Here is a 23,716-nt window from a genome sequence, read left to right as displayed (position 1 = left end):
GAACTACTGGATAAAGGAATGAAGAAACAACTGGATAAAGGAATGAAGGAACAACTGGATAAAGGAATGAAGAAACAACTGGATAAAGGAATGAAGAAACTACTGGAAAAAGGAATGAAGGAACTACTGGATAAAGCAATGAAGGAACTACTGGATAAAGCAATGAAGGAACAACTGGATAAAGGAATGAAGGAACTACTGGATAAAGGAATGAAGGAACTACTGGATGAAGGAATGAAGGAACTACTGGATAAAGGAATGAAGAAACATCTGGATCAAGGAATGAAGGAACTACTGGATAAAGGAATGAATGAACTACAGGACAAAGGAATGACGGAACAACTGGATAAAGGAATGAAGGAACTACTGGATAAAGGAATGAAGAAACTACTGGAAAAAGGAATGAAGGAACTACTGGATAAAGCAATGAAGGAACTACTGGATAAAGGAATGAAGAAACTACTGGATAAAGGAATGAAGGAACAACTCGATAAAGGAATGAAGAAACTACTGGATAAAGGAATGAATGAACTACAGGACAAAGGAATGAAGGAACAACTGGATAAAGGAATGAAGGAACTACTGGATAAAGGAATGAAGGAACTACTGGATAAAGGAATGAAGGAACTACTGGATAAAGGAATGAAGAAACTACTGGATAAAGGAATGAATGAACTACAGGACAAAGGAATGAAGGAACAACTGGATAAAGGAATGAAGAAACAACTGGATAAAGGAATGAAGGAACTACTGGATAAAGGAATGAAGAAATAACTGGATAAAGGAATGAAGGAACTACTGGATAAAGGAAAGAAGGAACTACTGGATAAAGGAATGAAGGAACTACTGGATAAGGGAATGAAGGAACAACTGGATAAAGGAATGAAGAAACAACTGGATAAAGGAATGAAGCTACTACAGGACAAAGGAATGAAGGAACAACTGGATAAGGGAATGAAGAAACAACTGGATAAAGGAATGAAGGAACTCCTGGATAAAGGAATGAATGAACTACAGGACAAAGGAATGAAGGAACAACTGGATAAATGAATGAAGAAACAACTGGATAAAGGAATGAAGGAACGACTGGATAAAGGAATGAAGAAACAACTGGATAAAGGAATGAAGGAACTACTGGATAAAGGAATGAAGGAACTACTGGATAAAGGAATGAAGGAACTACTGGATAAAGGAATGAAGGAACTACTGGATAAAGGAATGAAGGAACAACTGGATAAAGTAATGAAGGAACTACTGGATAAAGGAATGAAGGAACTACAGGACAAAGGAATGAAGGAACATCTGGATAAAGGAATGAAGAAACAACTGGATAAAGGAATGAAGGAACTACTGGATAAAGGAATGAAGGAACTACTGGATAAAGGAATGAAGGAACTACTGGATAAAGGAATGAAGAAACAACTGGATAAAGGAATGAAGGAACAACTGGATGTAGTAATGAAGAAACAACTGGATAAAGGAATGAAGGAACTACAGTACAAAGGAATGAAGGAACAACTGGATAAAGGAATTAAGGAACTTTAGGACAAAGGAATGACGGAAAAACTGGATAAAGGAATGAAGAAACAACTGGATAAAGGAATGAAGGAACTACTGGATGAAGGAATGAAGGAACTACTGGATAAAGGAATGAAGAAACAACTGGATAAAGGAATGAAGGAACAACTGGATAAAGGAATGAAGGAACTACAGGACAAAGGAATGATGGAACAACTGGATAAAGGAATGAAGAAACAACTGGATAAAGGAATGAAGGAACAACTGGATAAAGGAATGAAGGAACTACTGGATAAAGGAATGAAGGAACTACTGGATGAAGCAATGAAGGAACAACTGGATAAAGGAATGAAGGAACTACTGGATAAAGGAATGAAGGAACTACTGGATGAAGGAATGAAGGAACTACTGGATAAAGGAATGAAGAAACATCTGGATCAAGGAATGAAGGAACTACTGGATAAAGGAATTAATGAACAACTGGATAAAGGAATGAAGGAACTACTGGATAAAGGAATGAAGAAACTACTGGATAAAGGAATGAATGAACTACAGGACAAAGGAATGAAGGAACAACTGGATAAAGGAATGAAGGAACTACTGGATAAAGGAATGAAGGAACTACTGGATAAAGGAATGAAGGAACTACTGGATAAAGGAATGAAGAAACTACTGGATGAAGGAATGAAGGAACTATTGGATAAAGGAATGAAGGAACTACTGGATGAAGGAATGAAGGAACTACTGGAAAAATGAAGGAAGGAACTATTGGATAAAGGAATGAAGAAACAACTGGATAAAGGAATGAAGGAACTACTGGATAAAGGAATGAAGGAACAACTGGATAAAGGAATGAAGAAACTACTGGATAAAGGAATGAATGAACTACAGGACAAAGGAATGAAGGAACAACTGGATAAAGGAATGAAGGAACTACTGGATAAAGGAATGAAGGAACTATTGGATAAAGGAATGAAGGAACTACTGGATAAAGGAATGAAGGAACTACTGGATAAAGGAATGAAGGAACTACTGGATGAAGGAATGAAGGAACGACTGGATAAAGGAATGAAGGAACTACTGGATGAAGGAATGAAGGAACGACTGGATAAAGGAATGAAGAAACAACTGGATAAAGGAATGAAGGAACAACTGGATAAAGGAATGAAGAAACAACTGGATAAAGGAATGAAGAAACTAATGGATAAAGGAATGAAGGAACTACTGGATAAAGCAATGAAGGAACTACTGGATAAAGGAATGAAGGAACTACTGGATAAAGCAATGAAGGAACTACTGGATAAAGGAATGAAGGAACTACTGGATAAAGGAATGAAGAAACGACTGGAAAAGGAATGAAGAAACAACTGGATAAAGGAATGAAGGAACTACAGGACAAAGGAATGAAGGAACAACTGGATAAAGGAATGAAGGAACTACTGGATAAAGGAATGAAGGAACTACTGGATAAAGGAATGAAGGAACTACTGGATAAAGGAATGAAGAAACTACTGGATGAAGGAATGAAGGAACTATTGGATAAAGGAATGAAGGAACTACTGGATGAAGGAATGAAGGAACTACTGGAAAAATGAAGGAAGGAACTATTGGATAAAGGAATGAAGAAACAACTGGATAAAGGAATGAAGGAACTACTGGATAAAGGAATGAAGGAACAACTGGATAAAGGAATGAAGAAACTACTGGATAAAGGAATGAATGAACTACAGGACAAAGGAATGAAGGAACAACTGGATAAAGGAATGAAGGAACTACTGGATAAAGGAATGAAGGAACTATTGGATAAAGGAATGAAGGAACTACTGGATAAAGGAATGAAGGAACTACTGGATAAAGGAATGAAGGAACTACTGGATGAAGGAATGAAGGAACGACTGGATAAAGGAATGAAGGAACTACTGGATGAAGGAATGAAGGAACGACTGGATAAAGGAATGAAGAAACAACTGGATAAAGGAATGAAGGAACAACTGGATAAAGGAATGAAGAAACAACTGGATAAAGGAATGAAGAAACTAATGGATAAAGGAATGAAGGAACTACTGGATAAAGCAATGAAGGAACTACTGGATAATGGAATGAAGGAACTACTGGATAAAGCAATGAAGGAACTACTGGATAAAGGAATGAAGGAACTACTGGATAAAGGAATGAAGAAACGACTGGAAAAGGAATGAAGAAACAACTGGATAAAGGAATGAAGGAACAACAGGATAAAGGAATGAAGAAACAACTGGATAAAGGAATGAAGAAACTACTGGAAAAAGGAATGAAGGAACTACTGGATAAAGCAATGAAGGAACTACTGGATAAAGCAATGAAGGAACAACTGGATAAAGGAATGAAGGAACTACTGGATAAAGGAATGAAGGAACTACTGGATGAAGGAATGAAGGAACTACTGGATAAAGGAATGAAGAAACATCTGGATCAAGGAATGAAGGAACTACTGGATAAAGGAATGAATGAACAACTGGATAAAGGAATGAAGGAACTACTGGATAAAGGAATGAAGAAACTACAGGACAAAGGAATGACGGAACAACTGGATAAAGGAATGAAGGAACTACTGGATAAAGGAATGAAGAAACTACTGGAAAAAGGAATGAAGGAACTACTGGATAAAGCAATGAAGGAACTACTGGATAAAGGAATGAAGAAACTACTGGATAAAGGAATGAAGGAACAACTCGATAAAGGAATGAAGAAACTACTGGATAAAGGAATGAATGAACTACAGGACAAAGGAATGAAGGAACAACTGGATAAAGGAATGAAGGAACTACTGGATAAAGGAATGAAGGAACTACTGGATAAAGGAATGAAGGAACTACTGGATAAAGGAATGAAGAAACTACTGGATAAAGGAATGAATGAACTACAGGACAAAGGAATGAAGGAACAACTGGATAAAGGAATGAAGAAACAACTGGATAAAGGAATGAAGGAACTACTGGATAAAGGAATGAAGAAATAACTGGATAAAGGAATGAAGGAACTACTGGATAAAGGAAAGAAGGAACTACTGGATAAAGGAATGAAGGAACTACTGGATAAGGGAATGAAGGAACAACTGGATAAAGGAATGAAGAAACAACTGGATAAAGGAATGAAGCTACTACAGGACAAAGGAATGAAGGAACAACTGGATAAGGGAATGAAGAAACAACTGGATAAAGGAATGAAGGAACTCCTGGATAAAGGAATGAATGAACTACAGGACAAAGGAATGAAGGAACAACTGGATAAATGAATGAAGAAACAACTGGATAAAGGAATGAAGGAACGACTGGATAAAGGAATGAAGAAACAACTGGATAAAGGAATGAAGGAACTACTGGATAAAGGAATGAAGGAACTACTGGATAAAGGAATGAAGGAACTACTGGATAAAGGAATGAAGGAACTACTGGATAAAGGAATGAAGGAACAACTGGATAAAGTAATGAAGGAACTACTGGATAAAGGAATGAAGGAACTACAGGACAAAGGAATGAAGGAACATCTGGATAAAGGAATGAAGAAACAACTGGATAAAGGAATGAAGGAACTACTGGATAAAGGAATGAAGGAACTACTGGATAAAGGAATGAAGGAACTACTGGATAAAGGAATGAAGAAACAACTGGATAAAGGAATGAAGGAACAACTGGATGTAGTAATGAAGAAACAACTGGATAAAGGAATGAAGGAACTACAGTACAAAGGAATGAAGGAACAACTGGATAAAGGAATTAAGGAACTTTAGGACAAAGGAATGACGGAAAAACTGGATAAAGGAATGAAGAAACAACTGGATAAAGGAATGAAGGAACTACTGGATGAAGGAATGAAGGAACTACTGGATAAAGGAATGAAGAAACAACTGGATAAAGGAATGAAGGAACAACTGGATAAAGGAATGAAGGAACTACAGGACAAAGGAATGATGGAACAACTGGATAAAGGAATGAAGAAACAACTGGATAAAGGAATGAAGGAACTACTGGATAAAGGAATGAAGGAACTACTGGATAAAGGAATGAAGAAACTACTGGATGAAGGAATGAAGGAACTATTGGATAAAGGAATGAAGGAACTACTGGATGAAGGAATGAAGGAACTACTGGAAAAATGAAGGAAGGAACTATTGGATAAAGGAATGAAGAAACAACTGGATAAAGGAATGAAGGAACTACTGGATAAAGGAATGAAGGAACAACTGGATAAAGGAATGAAGAAACTACTGGATAAAGGAATGAATGAACTACAGGACAAAGGAATGAAGGAACAACTGGATAAAGGAATGAAGGAACTACTGGATAAAGGAATGAAGGAACTATTGGATAAAGGAATGAAGGAACTACTGGATAAAGGAATGAAGGAACTACTGGATAAAGGAATGAAGGAACTACTGGATGAAGGAATGAAGGAACGACTGGATAAAGGAATGAAGGAACTACTGGATGAAGGAATGAAGGAACGACTGGATAAAGGAATGAAGAAACAACTGGATAAAGGAATGAAGGAACAACTGGATAAAGGAATGAAGAAACAACTGGATAAAGGAATGAAGAAACTACTGGATAAAGGAATGAAGGAACTACTGGATAAAGGAATGAAGGAACTACTGGATAAAGGAATGAAGGAACTACTGGATAAAGGAATGAAGGAACTACTGGATAAAGGAATGAAGGAACTACTGGATAAAGGAATGAAGGAACAACTGGATAAAGTAATGAAGGAACTACTGGATAAAGGAATGAAGGAACTACAGGACAAAGGAATGAAGGAACATCTGGATAAAGGAATGAAGAAACAACTGGATAAAGGAATGAAGGAACTACTGGATAAAGGAATGAAGGAACTACTGGATAAAGGAATGAAGGAACTACTGGATAAAGGAATGAAGAAACAACTGGATAAAGGAATGAAGGAACAACTGGATGTAGTAATGAAGAAACAACTGGATAAAGGAATGAAGGAACTACAGTACAAAGGAATGAAGGAACAACTGGATAAAGGAATTAAGGAACTTTAGGACAAAGGAATGACGGAAAAACTGGATAAAGGAATGAAGAAACAACTGGATAAAGGAATGAAGGAACTACTGGATGAAGGAATGAAGGAACTACTGGATAAAGGAATGAAGAAACAACTGGATAAAGGAATGAAGGAACAACTGGATAAAGGAATGAAGGAACTACAGGACAAAGGAATGATGGAACAACTGGATAAAGGAATGAAGAAACAACTGGATAAAGGAATGAAGGAACTACTGGATAAAGGAATGAAGGAACTACTGGATAAAGGAATGAAGAAACTACTGGATGAAGGAATGAAGGAACTATTGGATAAAGGAATGAAGGAACTACTGGATGAAGGAATGAAGGAACTACTGGAAAAATGAAGGAAGGAACTATTGGATAAAGGAATGAAGAAACAACTGGATAAAGGAATGAAGGAACTACTGGATAAAGGAATGAAGGAACAACTGGATAAAGGAATGAAGAAACTACTGGATAAAGGAATGAATGAACTACAGGACAAAGGAATGAAGGAACAACTGGATAAAGGAATGAAGGAACTACTGGATAAAGGAATGAAGGAACTATTGGATAAAGGAATGAAGGAACTACTGGATAAAGGAATGAAGGAACTACTGGATAAAGGAATGAAGGAACTACTGGATGAAGGAATGAAGGAACGACTGGATAAAGGAATGAAGGAACTACTGGATGAAGGAATGAAGGAACGACTGGATAAAGGAATGAAGAAACAACTGGATAAAGGAATGAAGGAACAACTGGATAAAGGAATGAAGAAACAACTGGATAAAGGAATGAAGAAACTACTGGATAAAGGAATGAAGGAACTACTGGATAAAGCAATGAAGGAACTACTGGATAAAGGAATGAAGGAACTACTGGATAAAGCAATGAAGGAACTACTGGATAAAGGAATGAAGGAACTACTGGATAAAGGAATGAAGAAACGACTGGAAAAGGAATGAAGAAACAACTGGATAAAGGAATGAAGGAACAACAGGATAAAGGAATGAAGAAACAACTGGATAAAGGAATGAAGAAACTACTGGAAAAAGGAATGAAGGAACTACTGGATAAAGCAATGAAGGAACTACTGGATAAAGCAATGAAGGAACAACTGGATAAAGGAATGAAGGAACTACTGGATAAAGGAATGAAGGAACTACTGGATAAAGCAATGAAGGAACTACTGGATAAAGGAATGAAGAAACTACTGGAAAAGGGAATGAAGAAACAACTGGATAAAGGAATGAAGGAACTACTGGATAAAGGAATGAAGGAACTACTGGATAAAGGAATGAAGAAACTACTGGAAAAAGGAATGAAGAAACAACTGGATAAAGGAATGAAGGAACTACTGGATAAAGGAATGAAGAAACTACTGGAAAAAGGAATGAAGGAACTACTGGATAAAGCAATGAAGGAACTACTGGATAAAGCAATGAAGGAACAACTGGATAAAGGAATGAAGGAAATACTGGATAAAGGAATGAAGGAACTACTGGATAAAGCAATGAAGGAACTACTGGATGAAGGAATGAAGGAACTACTGGATAAAGGAATGAAGGAACTACTGGATGAAGGAATGAAGGAACAACTGGATAAAGGAATGAAGAAACAACTGGATGAAGGAATGAAGGAACTACTGGATAAAGGAATGAAGGAACAACTGGATAAAGGAATGAAGAAACAACTGGATAAAGGAATGAAGGAACTACAGGACAAAGGAATGACGGAACAACTGGATAAAGGAATGAAGAAACAACTGGATAAAGGAATGAAGGAACTACTGGATAAAGGAATGAAGGAACTACTGGATAAAGGAATGAAGAAACTACTGGATAAAGGAATGAAGGAACTACAGGACAAAGGAATGAAGGAACAACTGGATAAAGGAATGAAGAAACAACTGGATAAAGGAATGAAGGAACTACTGGATAAAGGAATGAAGGAACTACTGGATAAAGGAATGAAGGAACTACTCGAAAAGGAATGAAGACACAACTGGTTAAAGGAATGAAGGAACTACTGGATAAAGGAATGAAGAAACTACTGGAAAAAGGAATGAAGGAACTACTGGATAAAGCAATGAAGGAACTACTGGATAAAGCAATGAAGGAACTACTGGATAAAGGAATGAAGGAACTACTGGATAAAGCAATGAAGGAACTACTGGATGAAGGAATGAAGGAACTATTGGATAAAGGAATGAAGGAACTACTGGATGAAGGAATGAAGGAACTATTGGATAAAGGAATGAAGGAACTACAGGACAAAGGAATGAAGGAACAACTGGATAAAGGAATTAAGAAACTACTGGATAAAGGAATGAAGGAACTACTGGATGAAGGAATGAAGGAACTACTGGATAAAGGAATGACGAAACAACTGGATAAAGGAATGAAGGAACAACTGGATAAAGGAATGAAGGAACTACTGGATGAAGGAATGAAGGAACTACTGGATAAAGGAATGAAGAAACAACTGGATAAAGGAATGAAGGAACAACTGGATAAAGGAATGAAGGAACTACAGGACAAAGGAATGAAGGAACAACTGGATAAAGGAATTAAGGAACTTTAGGACAAAGGAATGACGGAAAAACTGGATAAAGGAATGAAGAAACAACTGGATAAAGGAATGAAGGAACTACTGGATGAAGGAATGAAGGAACTACTGGATAAAGGAATGAAGAAACAACTGGATAAAGGAATGAAGGAACAACTGGATAAAGGAATGAAGGAACTACAGGACAAAGGAATGATGGAACAACTGGATAAAGGAATGAAGAAACAACTGGATAAAGGACTGAAGGAACTACTGGATAAAGGAATGAAGGAACTACTGGATAAAGGAATGAAGAAACTACTGGATGAAGGAATGAAGGAACTATTGGATAAAGGAATGAAGGAACTACTGGATGAAGGAATGAAGGAACTACTGGAAAAATGAAGGAAGGAACTATTGGATAAAGGAATGAAGAAACAACTGGATAAAGGAATGAAGGAACTACTGGATAAAGGAATGAAGGAACAACTGGATAAAGGAATGAAGAAACTACTGGATAAAGGAATGAATGAACTACAGGACAAAGGAATGAAGGAACTACTGGATAAAGGAATGAAGGAACTATTGGATAAAGGAATGAAGGAACTACTGGATAAAGGAATGAAGGAACTACTGGATAAAGGAATGAAGGAACTACTGGATGAAGGAATGAAGGAACGACTGGATAAAGGAATGAAGGAACTACTGGATGAAGGAATGAAGGAACGACTGGATAAAGGAATGAAGAAACAACTGGATAAAGGAATGAAGGAACAACTGGATAAAGGAATGAAGAAACAACTGGATAAAGGAATGAAGAAACTACTGGATAAAGGAATGAAGGAACTACTGGATAAAGCAATGAAGGAACTACTGGATAAAGGAATGAAGGAACTACTGGATAAAGCAATGAAGGAACTACTGGATAAAGGAATGAAGGAACTACTGGATAAAGGAATGAAGAAACGACTGGAAAAGGAATGAAGAAACAACTGGATAAAGGAATGAAGGAACAACAGGATAAAGGAATGAAGAAACAACTGGATAAAGGAATGAAGAAACTACTGGAAAAAGGAATGAAGGAACTACTGGATAAAGCAATGAAGGAACTACTGGATAAAGCAATGAAGGAACAACTGGATAAAGGAATGAAGGAACTACTGGATAAAGGAATGAAGGAACTACTGGATAAAGCAATGAAGGAACTACTGGATAAAGGAATGAAGAAACTACTGGAAAAGGGAATGAAGAAACAACTGGATAAAGGAATGAAGGAACTACTGGATAAAGGAATGAAGGAACTACTGGATAAAGGAATGAAGAAACTACTGGAAAAAGGAATGAAGAAACAACTGGATAAAGGAATGAAGGAACTACTGGATAAAGGAATGAAGAAACTACTGGAAAAAGGAATGAAGGAACTACTGGATAAAGCAATGAAGGAACTACTGGATAAAGCAATGAAGGAACAACTGGATAAAGGAATGAAGGAAATACTGGATAAAGGAATGAAGGAACTACTGGATAAAGCAATGAAGGAACTACTGGATGAAGGAATGAAGGAACTACTGGATAAAGGAATGAAGGAACTACTGGATGAAGGAATGAAGGAACTACTGGATAAAGGAATGAAGAAACAACTGGATGAAGGAATGAAGGAACTACTGGATAAAGGAATGAAGGAACAACTGGATAAAGGAATGAAGAAACAACTGGATAAAGGAATGAAGGAACTACAGGACAAAGGAATGACGGAACAACTGGATAAAGGAATGAAGAAACAACTGGATAAAGGAATGAAGGAACTACTGGATAAAGGAATGAAGGAACTACTGGATAAAGGAATGAAGAAACTACTGGATAAAGGAATGAAGGAACTACAGGACAAAGGAATGAAGGAACAACTGGATAAAGGAATGAAGAAACAACTGGATAAAGGAATGAAGGAACTACTGGATAAAGGAATGAAGGAACTACTGGATAAAGGAATGAAGGAACTACTCGAAAAAGGAATGAAGACACAACTGGTTAAAGGAATGAAGGAACTACTGGATAAAGGAATGAAGAAACTACTGGAAAAAGGAATGAAGGAACTACTGGATAAAGCAATGAAGGAACTACTGGATAAAGCAATGAAGGAACTACTGGATAAAGGAATGAAGGAACTACTGGATAAAGCAATGAAGGAACTACTGGATGAAGGAATGAAGGAACTATTGGATAAAGGAATGAAGGAACTACTGGATGAAGGAATGAAGGAACTATTGGATAAAGGAATGAAGGAACTACAGGACAAAGGAATGAAGGAACAACTGGATAAAGGAATTAAGAAACTACTGGATAAAGGAATGAAGAAACTACTGGAAAAAAGGAATGAAGGAACTACTGGATAAAGCAATGAAGGAACTACTGGATAAAGCAATGAAGGAACTACTGGATAAAGGAATGAAGGAACTACTGGATAAAGCAATGAAGGAACTACTGGATGAAGGAATGAAGGAACTATTGGATAAAGGAATGAAGGAACTACTGGATGAAGGAATGAAGAAACAACTGGATAAAGGAATGAAGGAACTACAGGACAAAGGAATGAAGGAACAACTGGATAAAGGAATTAAGAAACAACTGGATAAAGGAATGAAGGAACTACTGGATAAAGGAATGAAGGAACTACTGGATAAAGGAATGAAGGAACTACTGGATAAAGGAATGAAGAAACAACTGGATAAAGGAATGAAGGAACTACTGGATAAAGGAATGATGGAACTACTGGATAAAGGAATGAAGGAACTACTGGATAAAGGAATGAAGGAACTACTGGATAAAGGAATGAAGGAACTACTGGATAAAGGAATGAAGGAACTACTGGATAAAGGAATGAAGGAACAACTGGATGTAGTAATGAAGAAACAACTAGATAAAGGAATGAAGGAACTACAGGACAAAGGAATGAAGGAACAACTGGATAAAGGAATTAAGGAACTACAGGACAAAGGAATGACGGAAAAACTGGATAAAGGAATGAAGAAACAACTGGATAAAGGAATGAAGGAACTACTGCATGAAGGAATGAAGGAACTACTGGATAAAGGAATGACGAAACAACTGGATAAAGGAATGAAGGAACAACTGGATAAAGGAATGAAGGAACTACAGGACAAAGGAATGACGGAACAACTGGATAAAGGAATTAAGGAACTACTGGATGAAGGCATGAAGGAACAACTGGATAAAGGAATGAAGGAACAACTGGATAAAGGAATGAAGGAACTACTGGATAAAGGAATGACGGAACAACCGGATAAAGGAATGAAGAAACAACTGGATAAAGGAATGAAGGAACTACTGGATAAAGGAATGAAGGAACTACTGGATAAAGGAATGAAGGAACTACTGGATAAAGGAATGAAGAAACAACTGAATAAAGGAACGAAGGAACTACTGGATAAAGGAATGAAGAAACTACTGGAAAAAGGAATGAAGAAACAACTGGAAAAAGGAATGAAGAAACAACTGGATGAAGGAATGAAGGAACTACTGGATAAAGGAATGAAGAAACTACTGGATAAAGGAATGAAGGAACTACTGGATAAAGGAATGAAGGAACAACTGGATAAAGGAATGAAGAAACAACTGGATAAAGGAATGAAGGAACTACAGGACAAAGGAATGATGGAACAACTGGATAAAGGAATGAAGAAACAACTGGATAAAGGAATGAAGGAACTACTGGATAAAGGAATGAAGGAACTACTGGATAAAGGAATGAAGAATCTACTGGATAAAGGAATGAAGGAACTACAGGACAAAGGAATGAAGGAACAACTGGATAAAGGAATGAAGAAACAACTGGATAAAGGAATGAAGGAACTACTGGATAAAGGAATGAAGGAACTACTGGATAAAGGAATGAAGGAACTACTGGATAAAGGAATGAAGAAACTACTGGATGAAGGAATGAAGGAACTATTGGATAAAGGAATGAAGGAACTACTGGATGAAGGAATGAAGGAACTACTGGAAAAATGAAGGAAGGAACTATTGGATAAAGGAATGAAGAAACAACTGGATAAAGGAATGAAGGAACTACTGGATAAAGGAATGAAGGAACAACTGGATAAAGGAATGAAGAAACTACTGGATAAAGGAATGAATGAACTACAGGACAAAGGAATGAAGGAACAACTGGATAAAGGAATGAAGGAACTACTGGATAAAGGAATGAAGGAACTATTGGATAAAGGAATGAAGGAACTACTGGATAAAGGAATGAAGGAACTACTGGATAAAGGAATGAAGGAACTACTGGATGAAGGAATGAAGGAACGACTGGATAAAGGAATGAAGGAACTACTGGATGAAGGAATGAAGGAACGACTGGATAAAGGAATGAAGAAACAACTGGATAAAGGAATGAAGGAACAACTGGATAAAGGAATGAAGAAACAACTGGATAAAGGAATGAAGAAACTAATGGATAAAGGAATGAAGGAACTACTGGATAAAGCAATGAAGGAACTACTGGATAAAGGAATGAAGGAACTACTGGATAAAGCAATGAAGGAACTACTGGATAAAGGAATGAAGGAACTACTGGATAAAGGAATGAAGAAACGACTGGAAAAGGAATGAAGAAACAACTGGATAAAGGAATGAAGGAACAACAGGATAAAGGAATGAAGAAACAACTGGATAAAGGAATGAAGAAACTACTGGAAAAAGGAATGAAGGAACTACTGGATAAAGCAATGAAGGAACTACTGGATAAAGCAATGAAGGAACAACTGGATAAAGGAATGAAGGAACTACTGGATAAAGGAATGAAGGAACTACTGGATGAAGGAATGAAGGAACTACTGGATAAAGGAATGAAGAAACATCTGGATCAAGGAATGAAGGAACTACTGGATAAAGGAATGAATGAACAACTGGATAAAGGAATGAAGGAACTACTGGATAAAGGAATGAAGAAACTACAGGACAAAGGAATGACGGAACAACTGGATAAAGGAATGAAGGAACTACTGGATAAAGGAATGAAGAAACTACTGGAAAAAGGAATGAAGGAACTACTGGATAAAGCAATGAAGGAACTACTGGATAAAGGAATGAAGAAACTACTGGATAAAGGAATGAAGGAACAACTCGATAAAGGAATGAAGAAACTACTGGATAAAGGAATGAATGAACTACAGGACAAAGGAATGAAGGAACAACTGGATAAAGGAATGAAGGAACTACTGGATAAAGGAATGAAGGAACTACTGGATAAAGGAATGAAGGAACTACTGGATAAAGGAATGAAGAAACTACTGGATAAAGGAATGAATGAACTACAGGACAAAGGAATGAAGGAACAACTGGATAAAGGAATGAAGAAACAACTGGATAAAGGAATGAAGGAACTACTGGATAAAGGAATGAAGAAATAACTGGATAAAGGAATGAAGGAACTACTGGATAAAGGAAAGAAGGAACTACTGGATAAAGGAATGAAGGAACTACTGGATAAGGGAATGAAGGAACAACTGGATAAAGGAATGAAGAAACAACTGGATAAAGGAATGAAGCTACTACAGGACAAAGGAATGAAGGAACAACTGGATAAGGGAATGAAGAAACAACTGGATAAAGGAATGAAGGAACTCCTGGATAAAGGAATGAATGAACTACAGGACAAAGGAATGAAGGAACAACTGGATAAATGAATGAAGAAACAACTGGATAAAGGAATGAAGGAACGACTGGATAAAGGAATGAAGAAACAACTGGATAAAGGAATGAAGGAACTACTGGATAAAGGAATGAAGGAACTACTGGATAAAGGAATGAAGGAACTACTGGATAAAGGAATGAAGGAACTACTGGATAAAGGAATGAAGGAACAACTGGATAAAGTAATGAAGGAACTACTGGATAAAGGAATGAAGGAACTACAGGACAAAGGAATGAAGGAACATCTGGATAAAGGAATGAAGAAACAACTGGATAAAGGAATGAAGGAACTACTGGATAAAGGAATGAAGGAACTACTGGATAAAGGAATGAAGGAACTACTGGATAAAGGAATGAAGAAACAACTGGATAAAGGAATGAAGGAACAACTGGATGTAGTAATGAAGAAACAACTGGATAAAGGAATGAAGGAACTACAGTACAAAGGAATGAAGGAACAACTGGATAAAGGAATTAAGGAACTACAGGACAAAGGAATGACGGAAAAACTGGATAAAGGAATGAAGAAACAACTGGATAAAGGAATGAAGGAACTACTGGATGAAGGAATGAAGGAACTACTGGATAAAGGAATGAAGAAACAACTGGATAAAGGAATGAAGGAACAACTGGATAAAGGAATGAAGGAACTACAGGACAAAGGAATGATGGAACAACTGGATAAAGGAATGAAGAAACAACTGGATAAAGGAATGAAGGAACTACTGGATAAAGGAATGAAGGAACTACTGGATAAAGGAATGAAGAAACTACTGGATGAAGGAATGAAGGAACTATTGGATAAAGGAATGAAGGAACTACTGGATGAAGGAATGAAGGAACTACTGGAAAAATGAAGGAAGGAACTATTGGATAAAGGAATGAAGAAACAACTGGATAAAGGAATGAAGGAACTACTGGATAAAGGAATGAAGGAACAACTGGATAAAGGAATGAAGAAACTACTGGATAAAGGAATGAATGAACTACAGGACAAAGGAATGAAGGAACAACTGGATAAAGGAATGAAGGAACTACTGGATAAAGGAATGAAGGAACTATTGGATAAAGGAATGAAGGAACTACTGGATAAAGGAATGAAGGAACTACTGGATAAAGGAATGAAGGAACTACTGGATGAAGGAATGAAGGAACGACTGGATAAAGGAATGAAGGAACTACTGGATGAAGGAATGAAGGAACGACTGGATAAAGGAATGAAGGAACAACTGGATAAAGGAATGAAGAAACAACTGGATAAAGGAATGAAGAAACTACTGGATAAAGGAATGAAGGAACTACTGGATAAAGGAATGAAGGAACTACTGGATAAAGCAATGAAGGAACTACTGGATAAAGGAATGAAGGAACTACTGGATAAAGGAATGAAGAAACGACTGGAAAAGGAATGAAGAAACAACTGGATAAAGGAATGAAGGAACAACAGGATAAAGGAATGAAGAAACAACTGGATAAAGGAATGAAGAAACTACTGGAAAAAGGAATGAAGGAACTACTGGATAAAGCAATGAAGGAACTATTGGATAAAGCAATGAAGGAACAACTGGATAAAGGAATGAAGGAACTACTGGATAAAGGAATGAAGGAACTACTGGATAAAGCAATGAAGGAACTACTGGATAAAGGAATGAAGAAACTACTGGAAAAGGGAATGAAGAAACAACTGGATAAAGGAATGAAGGAACTACTGGATAAAGGAATGAAGGAACTACTGGATAAAGGAATGAAGAAACTACTGGAAAAAGGAATGAAGAAACAACTGGATAAAGGAATGAAGGAACTACTGGATAAAGGAATGAAGAAACTACTGGAAAAAGGAATGAAGGAACTACTGGATAAAGCAATGAAGGAACTACTGGATAAAGCAATGAAGGAACAACTGGATAAAGGAATGAAGGAAATACTGGATAAAGGAATGAAGGAACTACTGGATAAAGCAATGAAGGAACTACTGGATGAAGGAATGAAGGAACTACTGGATAAAGGAATGAAGGAACTACTGGATGAAGGAATGAAGGAACTACTGGATAAAGGAATGAAGAAACAACTGGATGAAGGAATGAAGGAACTACTGGATAAAGGAATGAAGGAACAACTGGATAAAGGAATGAAGAAACAACTGGATAAAGGAATGAAGGAACTACAGGACAAAGGAATGACGGAACAACTGGATAAAGGACTGAAGAAACAACTGGATAAAGGAATGAAGGAACTACTGGATAAAGGAATGAAGGAACTACTGGATAAAGGAATGAAGAAACTACTGGATAAAGGAATGAAGGAACTACAGGACAAAGGAATGAAGGAACAACTGGATAAAGGAATGAAGAAACAACTGGATAAAGGAATGAAGGAACTACTGGATAAAGGAATGAAGGAACTACTGGATAAAGGAATGAAGGAACTACTCGAAAAAGGAATGAAGACACAACTGGTTAAAGGAATGAAGGAACTACTGGATAAAGGAATGAAGAAACTACTGGAAAAAGGAATGAAGGAACTACTGGATAAAGCAATGAAGGAACTACTGGATAAAGCAATGAAGGAACTACTGGATAAAGGAATGAAGGAACTACTGGATAAAGCAATGAAGGAACTACTGGATGAAGGAATGAAGGAACTATTGGATAAAGGAATGAAGGAACTACTGGATGAAGGAATGAAGGAACTATTGGATAAAGGAATGAAGGAACTACAGGACAAAGGAATGAAGGAACAACTGGATAAAGGAATTAAGAAACTACTGGATAAAGGAATGAAGAAACTACTGGAAAAAGGAATGAAGGAACTACTGGATAAAGCAATGAAGGAACTACTGGATAAAGCAATGAAGGAACTACTGGATAAAGGAATGAAGGAACTACTGGATAAAGCAATGAAGGAACTACTGGATGAAGGAATGAAGGAACTATTGGATAAAGGAATGAAGGAACTACTGGATGAAGGAATGAAGAAACAACTGGATAAAGGAATGAAGGAACTACAGGACAAAGGAATGAAGGAACAACTGGATAAAGGAATTAAAAAACAACTGGATAAAGGAATGAAGGAACTACTGGATAAAGGAATGAAGGAACTACTGGATAAAGGAATGAAGGAACTACTGGATAAAGGAATGAAGAAACAACTGGATAAAGGAATGAAGGAACTACTGGATAAAGGAATGATGGAACTACTGGATAAAGGAATGAAGGAACTACTGGATAAAGGAATGAAGGAACTACTGGATAAAGGAATGAAGGAACTACTGGATAAAGGAATGAAGGAACTACTGGATAAAGGAATGAAGGAACAACTGGATGTAGTAATGAAGAAACAACTGCATAAAGGAATGAAGGAACTACAGGACAAAGGAATGAAGGAACAACTGGATAAAGGAATTAAGGAACTACAGGACAAAGGAATGACGGAAAAACTGGATAAAGGAATGAAGAAACAACTGGATAAAGGAATGAAGGAACTACTGGATGAAGGAATGAAGGAACTACTGGATAAAGGAATGACGAAACAACTGGATAAAGGAATGAAGGAACAACTGGATAAAGGAATGAAGGAACTACAGGACAAAGGAATGACGGAACAACTGGATAAAGGAATTAAGGAACTACTGGATGAAGGCATGAAGGAACAACTGGATAAAGGAATGAAGGAACAACTGGATAAAGGAATGAAGGAACTACTGGATAAAGGAATGACGGAACAACTGGATAAAGGAATGAAGAAACAACTGGATAAAGGAATGAAGGAACTACTGGATAAAGGAATGAAGGAACTACTGGATAAAGGAATGAAGGAACTACTGGATAAAGGAATGAAGAAACAACTGAATAAAGGAACGAAGGAACTACTGGATAAAGGAATGAAGAAACAACTGGAAAAAGGAATGAAGAAACAACTGGATGAAGGAATGAAGGAACTACTGGATAAAGGAATGAAGAAACTACTGGATAAAGGAATGAAGGAACTACTGGATAAAGGAATGAAGGAACAACTGGATAAAGGAATGAAGAAACAACTGGATAAAGGAATGAAGGAACTACAGGACAAAGGAATGATGGAACAACTGGATAAAGGAATGAAGAAACAACTGGATAAAGGAATGAAGGAACTACTGGATAAAGGAATGAAGGAACTACTGGATAAAGGAATGAAGAATCTACTGGATAAAGGAATGAAGGAACTACAGGACAAAGGAATGAAGGAACAACTGGATAAAGGAATGAAGAAACAACTGGATAAAGGAATGAAGGAACTACTGGATAAAGGAATGAAGGAACTACTGGATAAAGGAATGAAGGAACTACTCGAAAAAGGAATGAAGACACAACTGGTTAAAGGAATGAAGGAACTACTGGATAAAGGAATGAAGAAACTACTGGAAAAAGGAATGAGGGAACTACTGGATAAAGCAATGAAGGAACTACTGGATAAAGGAATGAAGGAACTACTGGATAAAGGAATGAAGAAACTACTGGAAAAGGAATGAAGGAACTACTGGATAAAGCAATGAAGGAACTACTGGATAAAGCAATGAAGGAACAACTGGATAAAGGAATGAATGAACTACTGGATAAAGCAATGAAGGAACAACTGGATAAAGGAATGAAGGAACTACTGGATAAAGGAATGAAGGAACTACTGGATAAAGGAATGAAGAAACTACTGGAAAAAGGAATGAAGGAACTACTGGATAAAGCAATGAAGGAACTACTGGATAAAGCAATGAAGGAACAACTGGATAAAGGAATGAATGAACTACTGGATAAAGCAATGAAGGAACAACTGGATAAAGGAATGAATGAACTACTGGATAAAGGAATGAAGGAACTACTGGATAAAGCAATGAAGGAACTACTGGATGAAGGAATGAAGGAACTACTGGATAAAGGAATGAATAAATACTGTATATTGACTAATACTGATGTATGTCTCCCTCTCCTCTCCTCCCCTGGTCCCCCTCTCCCTCAGGCGTTTAACGTCATCAACGGGGGCTCTCATGCGGGCAACAAGCTGGCCATGCAGGAGTTCATGGTACTTCCTGTAGGGGCGGAGTCTTTCAGGGATGCTGTGCGTGTGGGGGCGGAGCTGTACCAGACGCTGAGGGAAGTGATCAAGGAGAAGTATGGCCAGGACGCCACCAACGTGGGGGACGAGGGGGGGTTCGCCCCAAACATACTGGAGAACACTGAAGGTGAGAGAGACAGGAGGAAAGACATATCAAAGACATTACTGCATGGTCCGGAAACAACTTCTGTAGACCCTCAGCTTTCTGGGTTTTCAGATGTGAAGGAAACAGCCTTCCAATTGGTTTACATTGCCTTCAGAAAGTATTCACACCCCTTGACTTTTTCCACATTTTATTGCATTACAGCCTGGCCTAGACACAATACCCATAATATCAACGTTTTTAGAAATGTTAACATGTCTTGAGTCAAAAAATATTCAACCCCTTTGTTTTGGCAAGCCTAAATTAGTCTGGGAGTAACAATTTGCTTAACAAGTCACATAATAAGTTGCATGGACTCACTCACTCTGCCTGAAATAATATTGTTGTACATTATTTTTTAATCACTTCCTCATCTTTGTACACCACACATACAATTATCTGTAAGGTCCCACAGTCGAGCAGTGAATTTTAACACAAATTCAACCACAAAATCGAGGGAGAGTTTCCAATGCCTTGCAAAGAAGGGCACCTATTGGTAGATGGGTAAAAATATAAAAAGCGCACATTGAATATCCCTTTGAGCATTGTGAAGTTATTAATTACACTTTGTATGGTGTATCAATACGCCCAGTCACTACAAAGATACAGGCATCCTTCCTAACTCAGTTGCCAGAGAGAAAGAAAACTTTAAAACAGTTACAGAGTTTAATGCCTGTGATAGGAGAAAACTGAGGATGGATCAACAACATTGTAGTTACTCCACAATACTCACCTAAATGACAGACTGAAAAGAAGGAAGCCTTTACAGAATAAACATATTCCAAAACATGAATCCTGTTTGCAATAAGGCACTAAAGTAAAACTGCAAAAAATGTGGCAAATAAATGAACTTGAATACAAAGCATTATGTTTGGGGCAAATCCAATACAACACATCACTGAGTTTCACTCTTCATATTTTCAAGCATGGTGGTGGCTGCATCATGTCATGGGCATGATTGTCATTGACAAGGAATAGAGAGGTTTTTTATATAAAAATAAACTAAATAGAGCTAAGCACAGGCAAAATCCTAGAGGATATCTGGTTCAGTCTGCTTTTCCACCGGACAGTGGGAGATAAATGTACCTTCCAGCAGGACAATAACCTAAAACACAACGTACAATCCAGGTGTGCAAAGCTCTTAGAGACTTACCCAGAAAGACTCACAGCTGTAATCACTGCCAATGGTGATTCTAACATGTATTGACTCAATAAATTTGCCAAATGTCTAAAAACACATTTTCACTTTGTCATTTTGGGGTATTGTGTGTAGATGGGTGTGAACAAAAATCAATTTTATCCATTTTGATTTCAGGCTGTAATATAATCAAATGTGGAATAAGTCAAGGGGTATGAATCATTTCTGAATGCGCAAGATTCCCAATATTACTGTAAATACAGAAAGGGTGGGAGTCCGTGGTTGTTTTTGAACTGGGCTCATAAATAAACGCAGCACATTGTCTTTCAGAGACAGAGCAAGACAAGCACAATACCCCTGCATTGGATTTATCACTCACTGTTTAATAACAACCCCCTCTCCCTTCTCACCTTTCTTGTAACACTCCCTTTCCCTGTCCTGTCCCTGTGTCCTGTCCCTGTGTTCCCCTGTCACTGTGTCGTGTCCCTGTGTCATGTCCCTGTGTCCTGTCCCTCTGTCCTGCCTCCTGCCCGTGGCATATCCCTCTGTCCTGTCCCTTTGTCCTGTCCCTTTGTCCTGTCCTTGTCCATGTCCTGTCCCTCTGTCCTGTCCCTGTGTCCTGTCCCTGTGTTCCCCTGTCACTGTGTCGTGTCCCTGTGTCCTGTCCCTTTGTCCTGTCCCTTTGTCCTGTCCTTGTCCATGTCCTGTCCCTCTGTCCTGTCCCTTTGTCCTGTCCCTTTGTCCTGCCCCTCTGTCCTGTCCCTCTGTCCTGTCCCTTTGTCCTGCCCCTCTGTCCTGTCCCTGTGTCCTGTCCCTGCGTCCTGTCCCTGTGTCCCCCTGTCACTGTGTCGTGTCCCTCTGTCCTGTCCCTTTGTCCTGTCCCTGCCCGTGTCCTGTCCCTCTGTCCTGTTCCTTTGTCCTGTCCCTGCCCGTGTCCTGTCCCTCTGTCCTGTCCCTTTGTCCTGTCCCTGCCCGTGTCCTGTCCCTCTGTCCTGTTCCTTTGTCCTGTCCCTCTGTCCCTGCCCATGTCCTGTCTCTCTGTCCTGTCCCTTTGTCCTGTCCCTTTGTCCTGTCCCTGCCCGTGTCCTGTCCCTCTGTCCTGTCCCTTTGTCTTGTCCCTGCCCGTGTCCTGTCCCTCTGTCCTGTCCCTTTGTCCTGTCCCTGCCCGTGTACTGTCCCTCTGTCCTGTCCCTTTGTCCTGTCCCTGCCCGTGTCCTGTCCCTCTGTCCTGTCCCTTTGTCCTGTCCCTCTGTCCTGTCCCTGCCCGTGTCCTGTCCCTCTGTCCTGTCCCTTTGTCCTGTCCCTGCCCATGTCCTGTCCCTATGTCCTGCCTCCTGCCCGTGGCATTTCCCTCTGTCCTGTCCCTTTGTCCTGTCCCTGTCCATGTCCTGTCCCTCTGTCCTGTCCCTTTGTCCCCCTGTCACTGTGTCCTGTCCCTCTGTCCTGCCTCCTGCCTGTGGCATGTCCCTCTGTCCTGTCCCTTTGTCCTGTCCCTGTCCATGTCCTGTCCCTCTGTCCTGTCCCTCTGTCCTGTCCCTCTGTCCTGTCCCTCTGTCCTGTCCCTGTGTCCTGTCCCTGCGTCCTGTCCCTGTGTCCCCCTGTCACTGTGTCCTGTCCCTCTGTCCTGCCTCCTGCCTGTGGCATGTCCCTCTGTCCTGTCCCTTTGTCCTGTCCCTGTCCATGTCCTGTCCCTCTGTCCTGTCCCTCTGTCCTGTCCCTCTGTCCTGTCCCTCTGTCCTGTCCCTGTGTCCTGTCCCTGCGTCCTGTCCCTGTGTCCTGTCCCTGCGTCCTGTCCCTGTGTCCCCCTGTCACTGTGTCCTGTCCCTCTGTCCTGCCTCCTGCCCGTGGCATGTCCCTCTGTCCTGTCCCTTTGTCCTGTCCCTGCCCGTGTCCTGTCCCTCTGTCCTGTCCCTTTGTCCTGTCCCTCTGTCCTTTCCCTGCCCATGTCCTGTCTCTCTGTCCTGTCCCTTTGTCCTGTCCCTTTGTCCTGTCCCTGTCCGTGTCCTGTCCCTCTGTCCTGTCCCTTTGTCCTGTCCCTGCCCGTGTCCTGTCCCTCTGTCCTGTCCCTTTGTCCTGTCCCTCTGTCCTGTCCCTGCCCGTGTCCTGTCCCTCTGTCCTGTCCCTGCCCATGTCCTGTCCCTCTGTCCTGCCTCCTGTCCGTGGCATGTCCCTCTGTCCTGTCCCTTTGTCCTGTCACTCTGTCCTGTCCCTCTGTCCTGTCCCTTTGTCCTGTCCCTGCCCGTGGCATGTCCCTCTGTTCTGTCCCTGTGTCCTGTCCCTGTGTCCTGTCCTTCTGTCCTGTCCCTTTGTCCTGTCCCTCTGTCCTGTCCCTGTGTCCTGTCCCTCTGTCCTGTGCAGCCCTGGAGCTGATCAAGACAGCCATTGAGAAGGCAGGTTTCACAGACAAGGTGGTGATCGGGATGGATGTGGCAGCCTCTGAGTTCTACAAAGAGGGCAAGTACGACCTGGACTTCAAGTCTCCGCCCAACGCAGACCGCCACATCAGCGCCCAAGAGCTCTGCG

At 39.3% G+C, this 23,716-nt stretch overlaps 1 protein-coding gene across 1 annotated transcript in view; it reads left to right on the top strand.

Annotated features, from left to right (window-relative positions):
- The window catches only part of LOC118367887 (gamma-enolase-like), a 57,780-nt gene that overhangs the window by 17,400 nt on the left and 16,664 nt on the right, over positions 1 to 23,716 (top strand). The window contains exons 7-8 of the mRNA XM_052489234.1: positions 19,818 to 20,040; positions 23,552 to 23,716. The exon at positions 23,552 to 23,716 is cut by the window's right edge and continues 33 nt beyond it. Of these exons, the coding sequence (XP_052345194.1) occupies positions 19,818 to 20,040; positions 23,552 to 23,716 (388 nt within the window). The remainder of the gene's footprint in view (positions 1 to 19,817; positions 20,041 to 23,551) is intronic.

The sequence above is a fragment of the Oncorhynchus keta genome, chromosome 31 (genome assembly GCF_023373465.1).
Source record: "Oncorhynchus keta strain PuntledgeMale-10-30-2019 chromosome 31, Oket_V2, whole genome shotgun sequence".
Taxonomy (NCBI): Eukaryota; Metazoa; Chordata; class Actinopteri; order Salmoniformes; family Salmonidae; genus Oncorhynchus; species Oncorhynchus keta.
The sequence above is the reverse complement of the archived record's forward strand: the minus strand, read 5'-3'. Positions and strand labels throughout refer to the sequence as shown.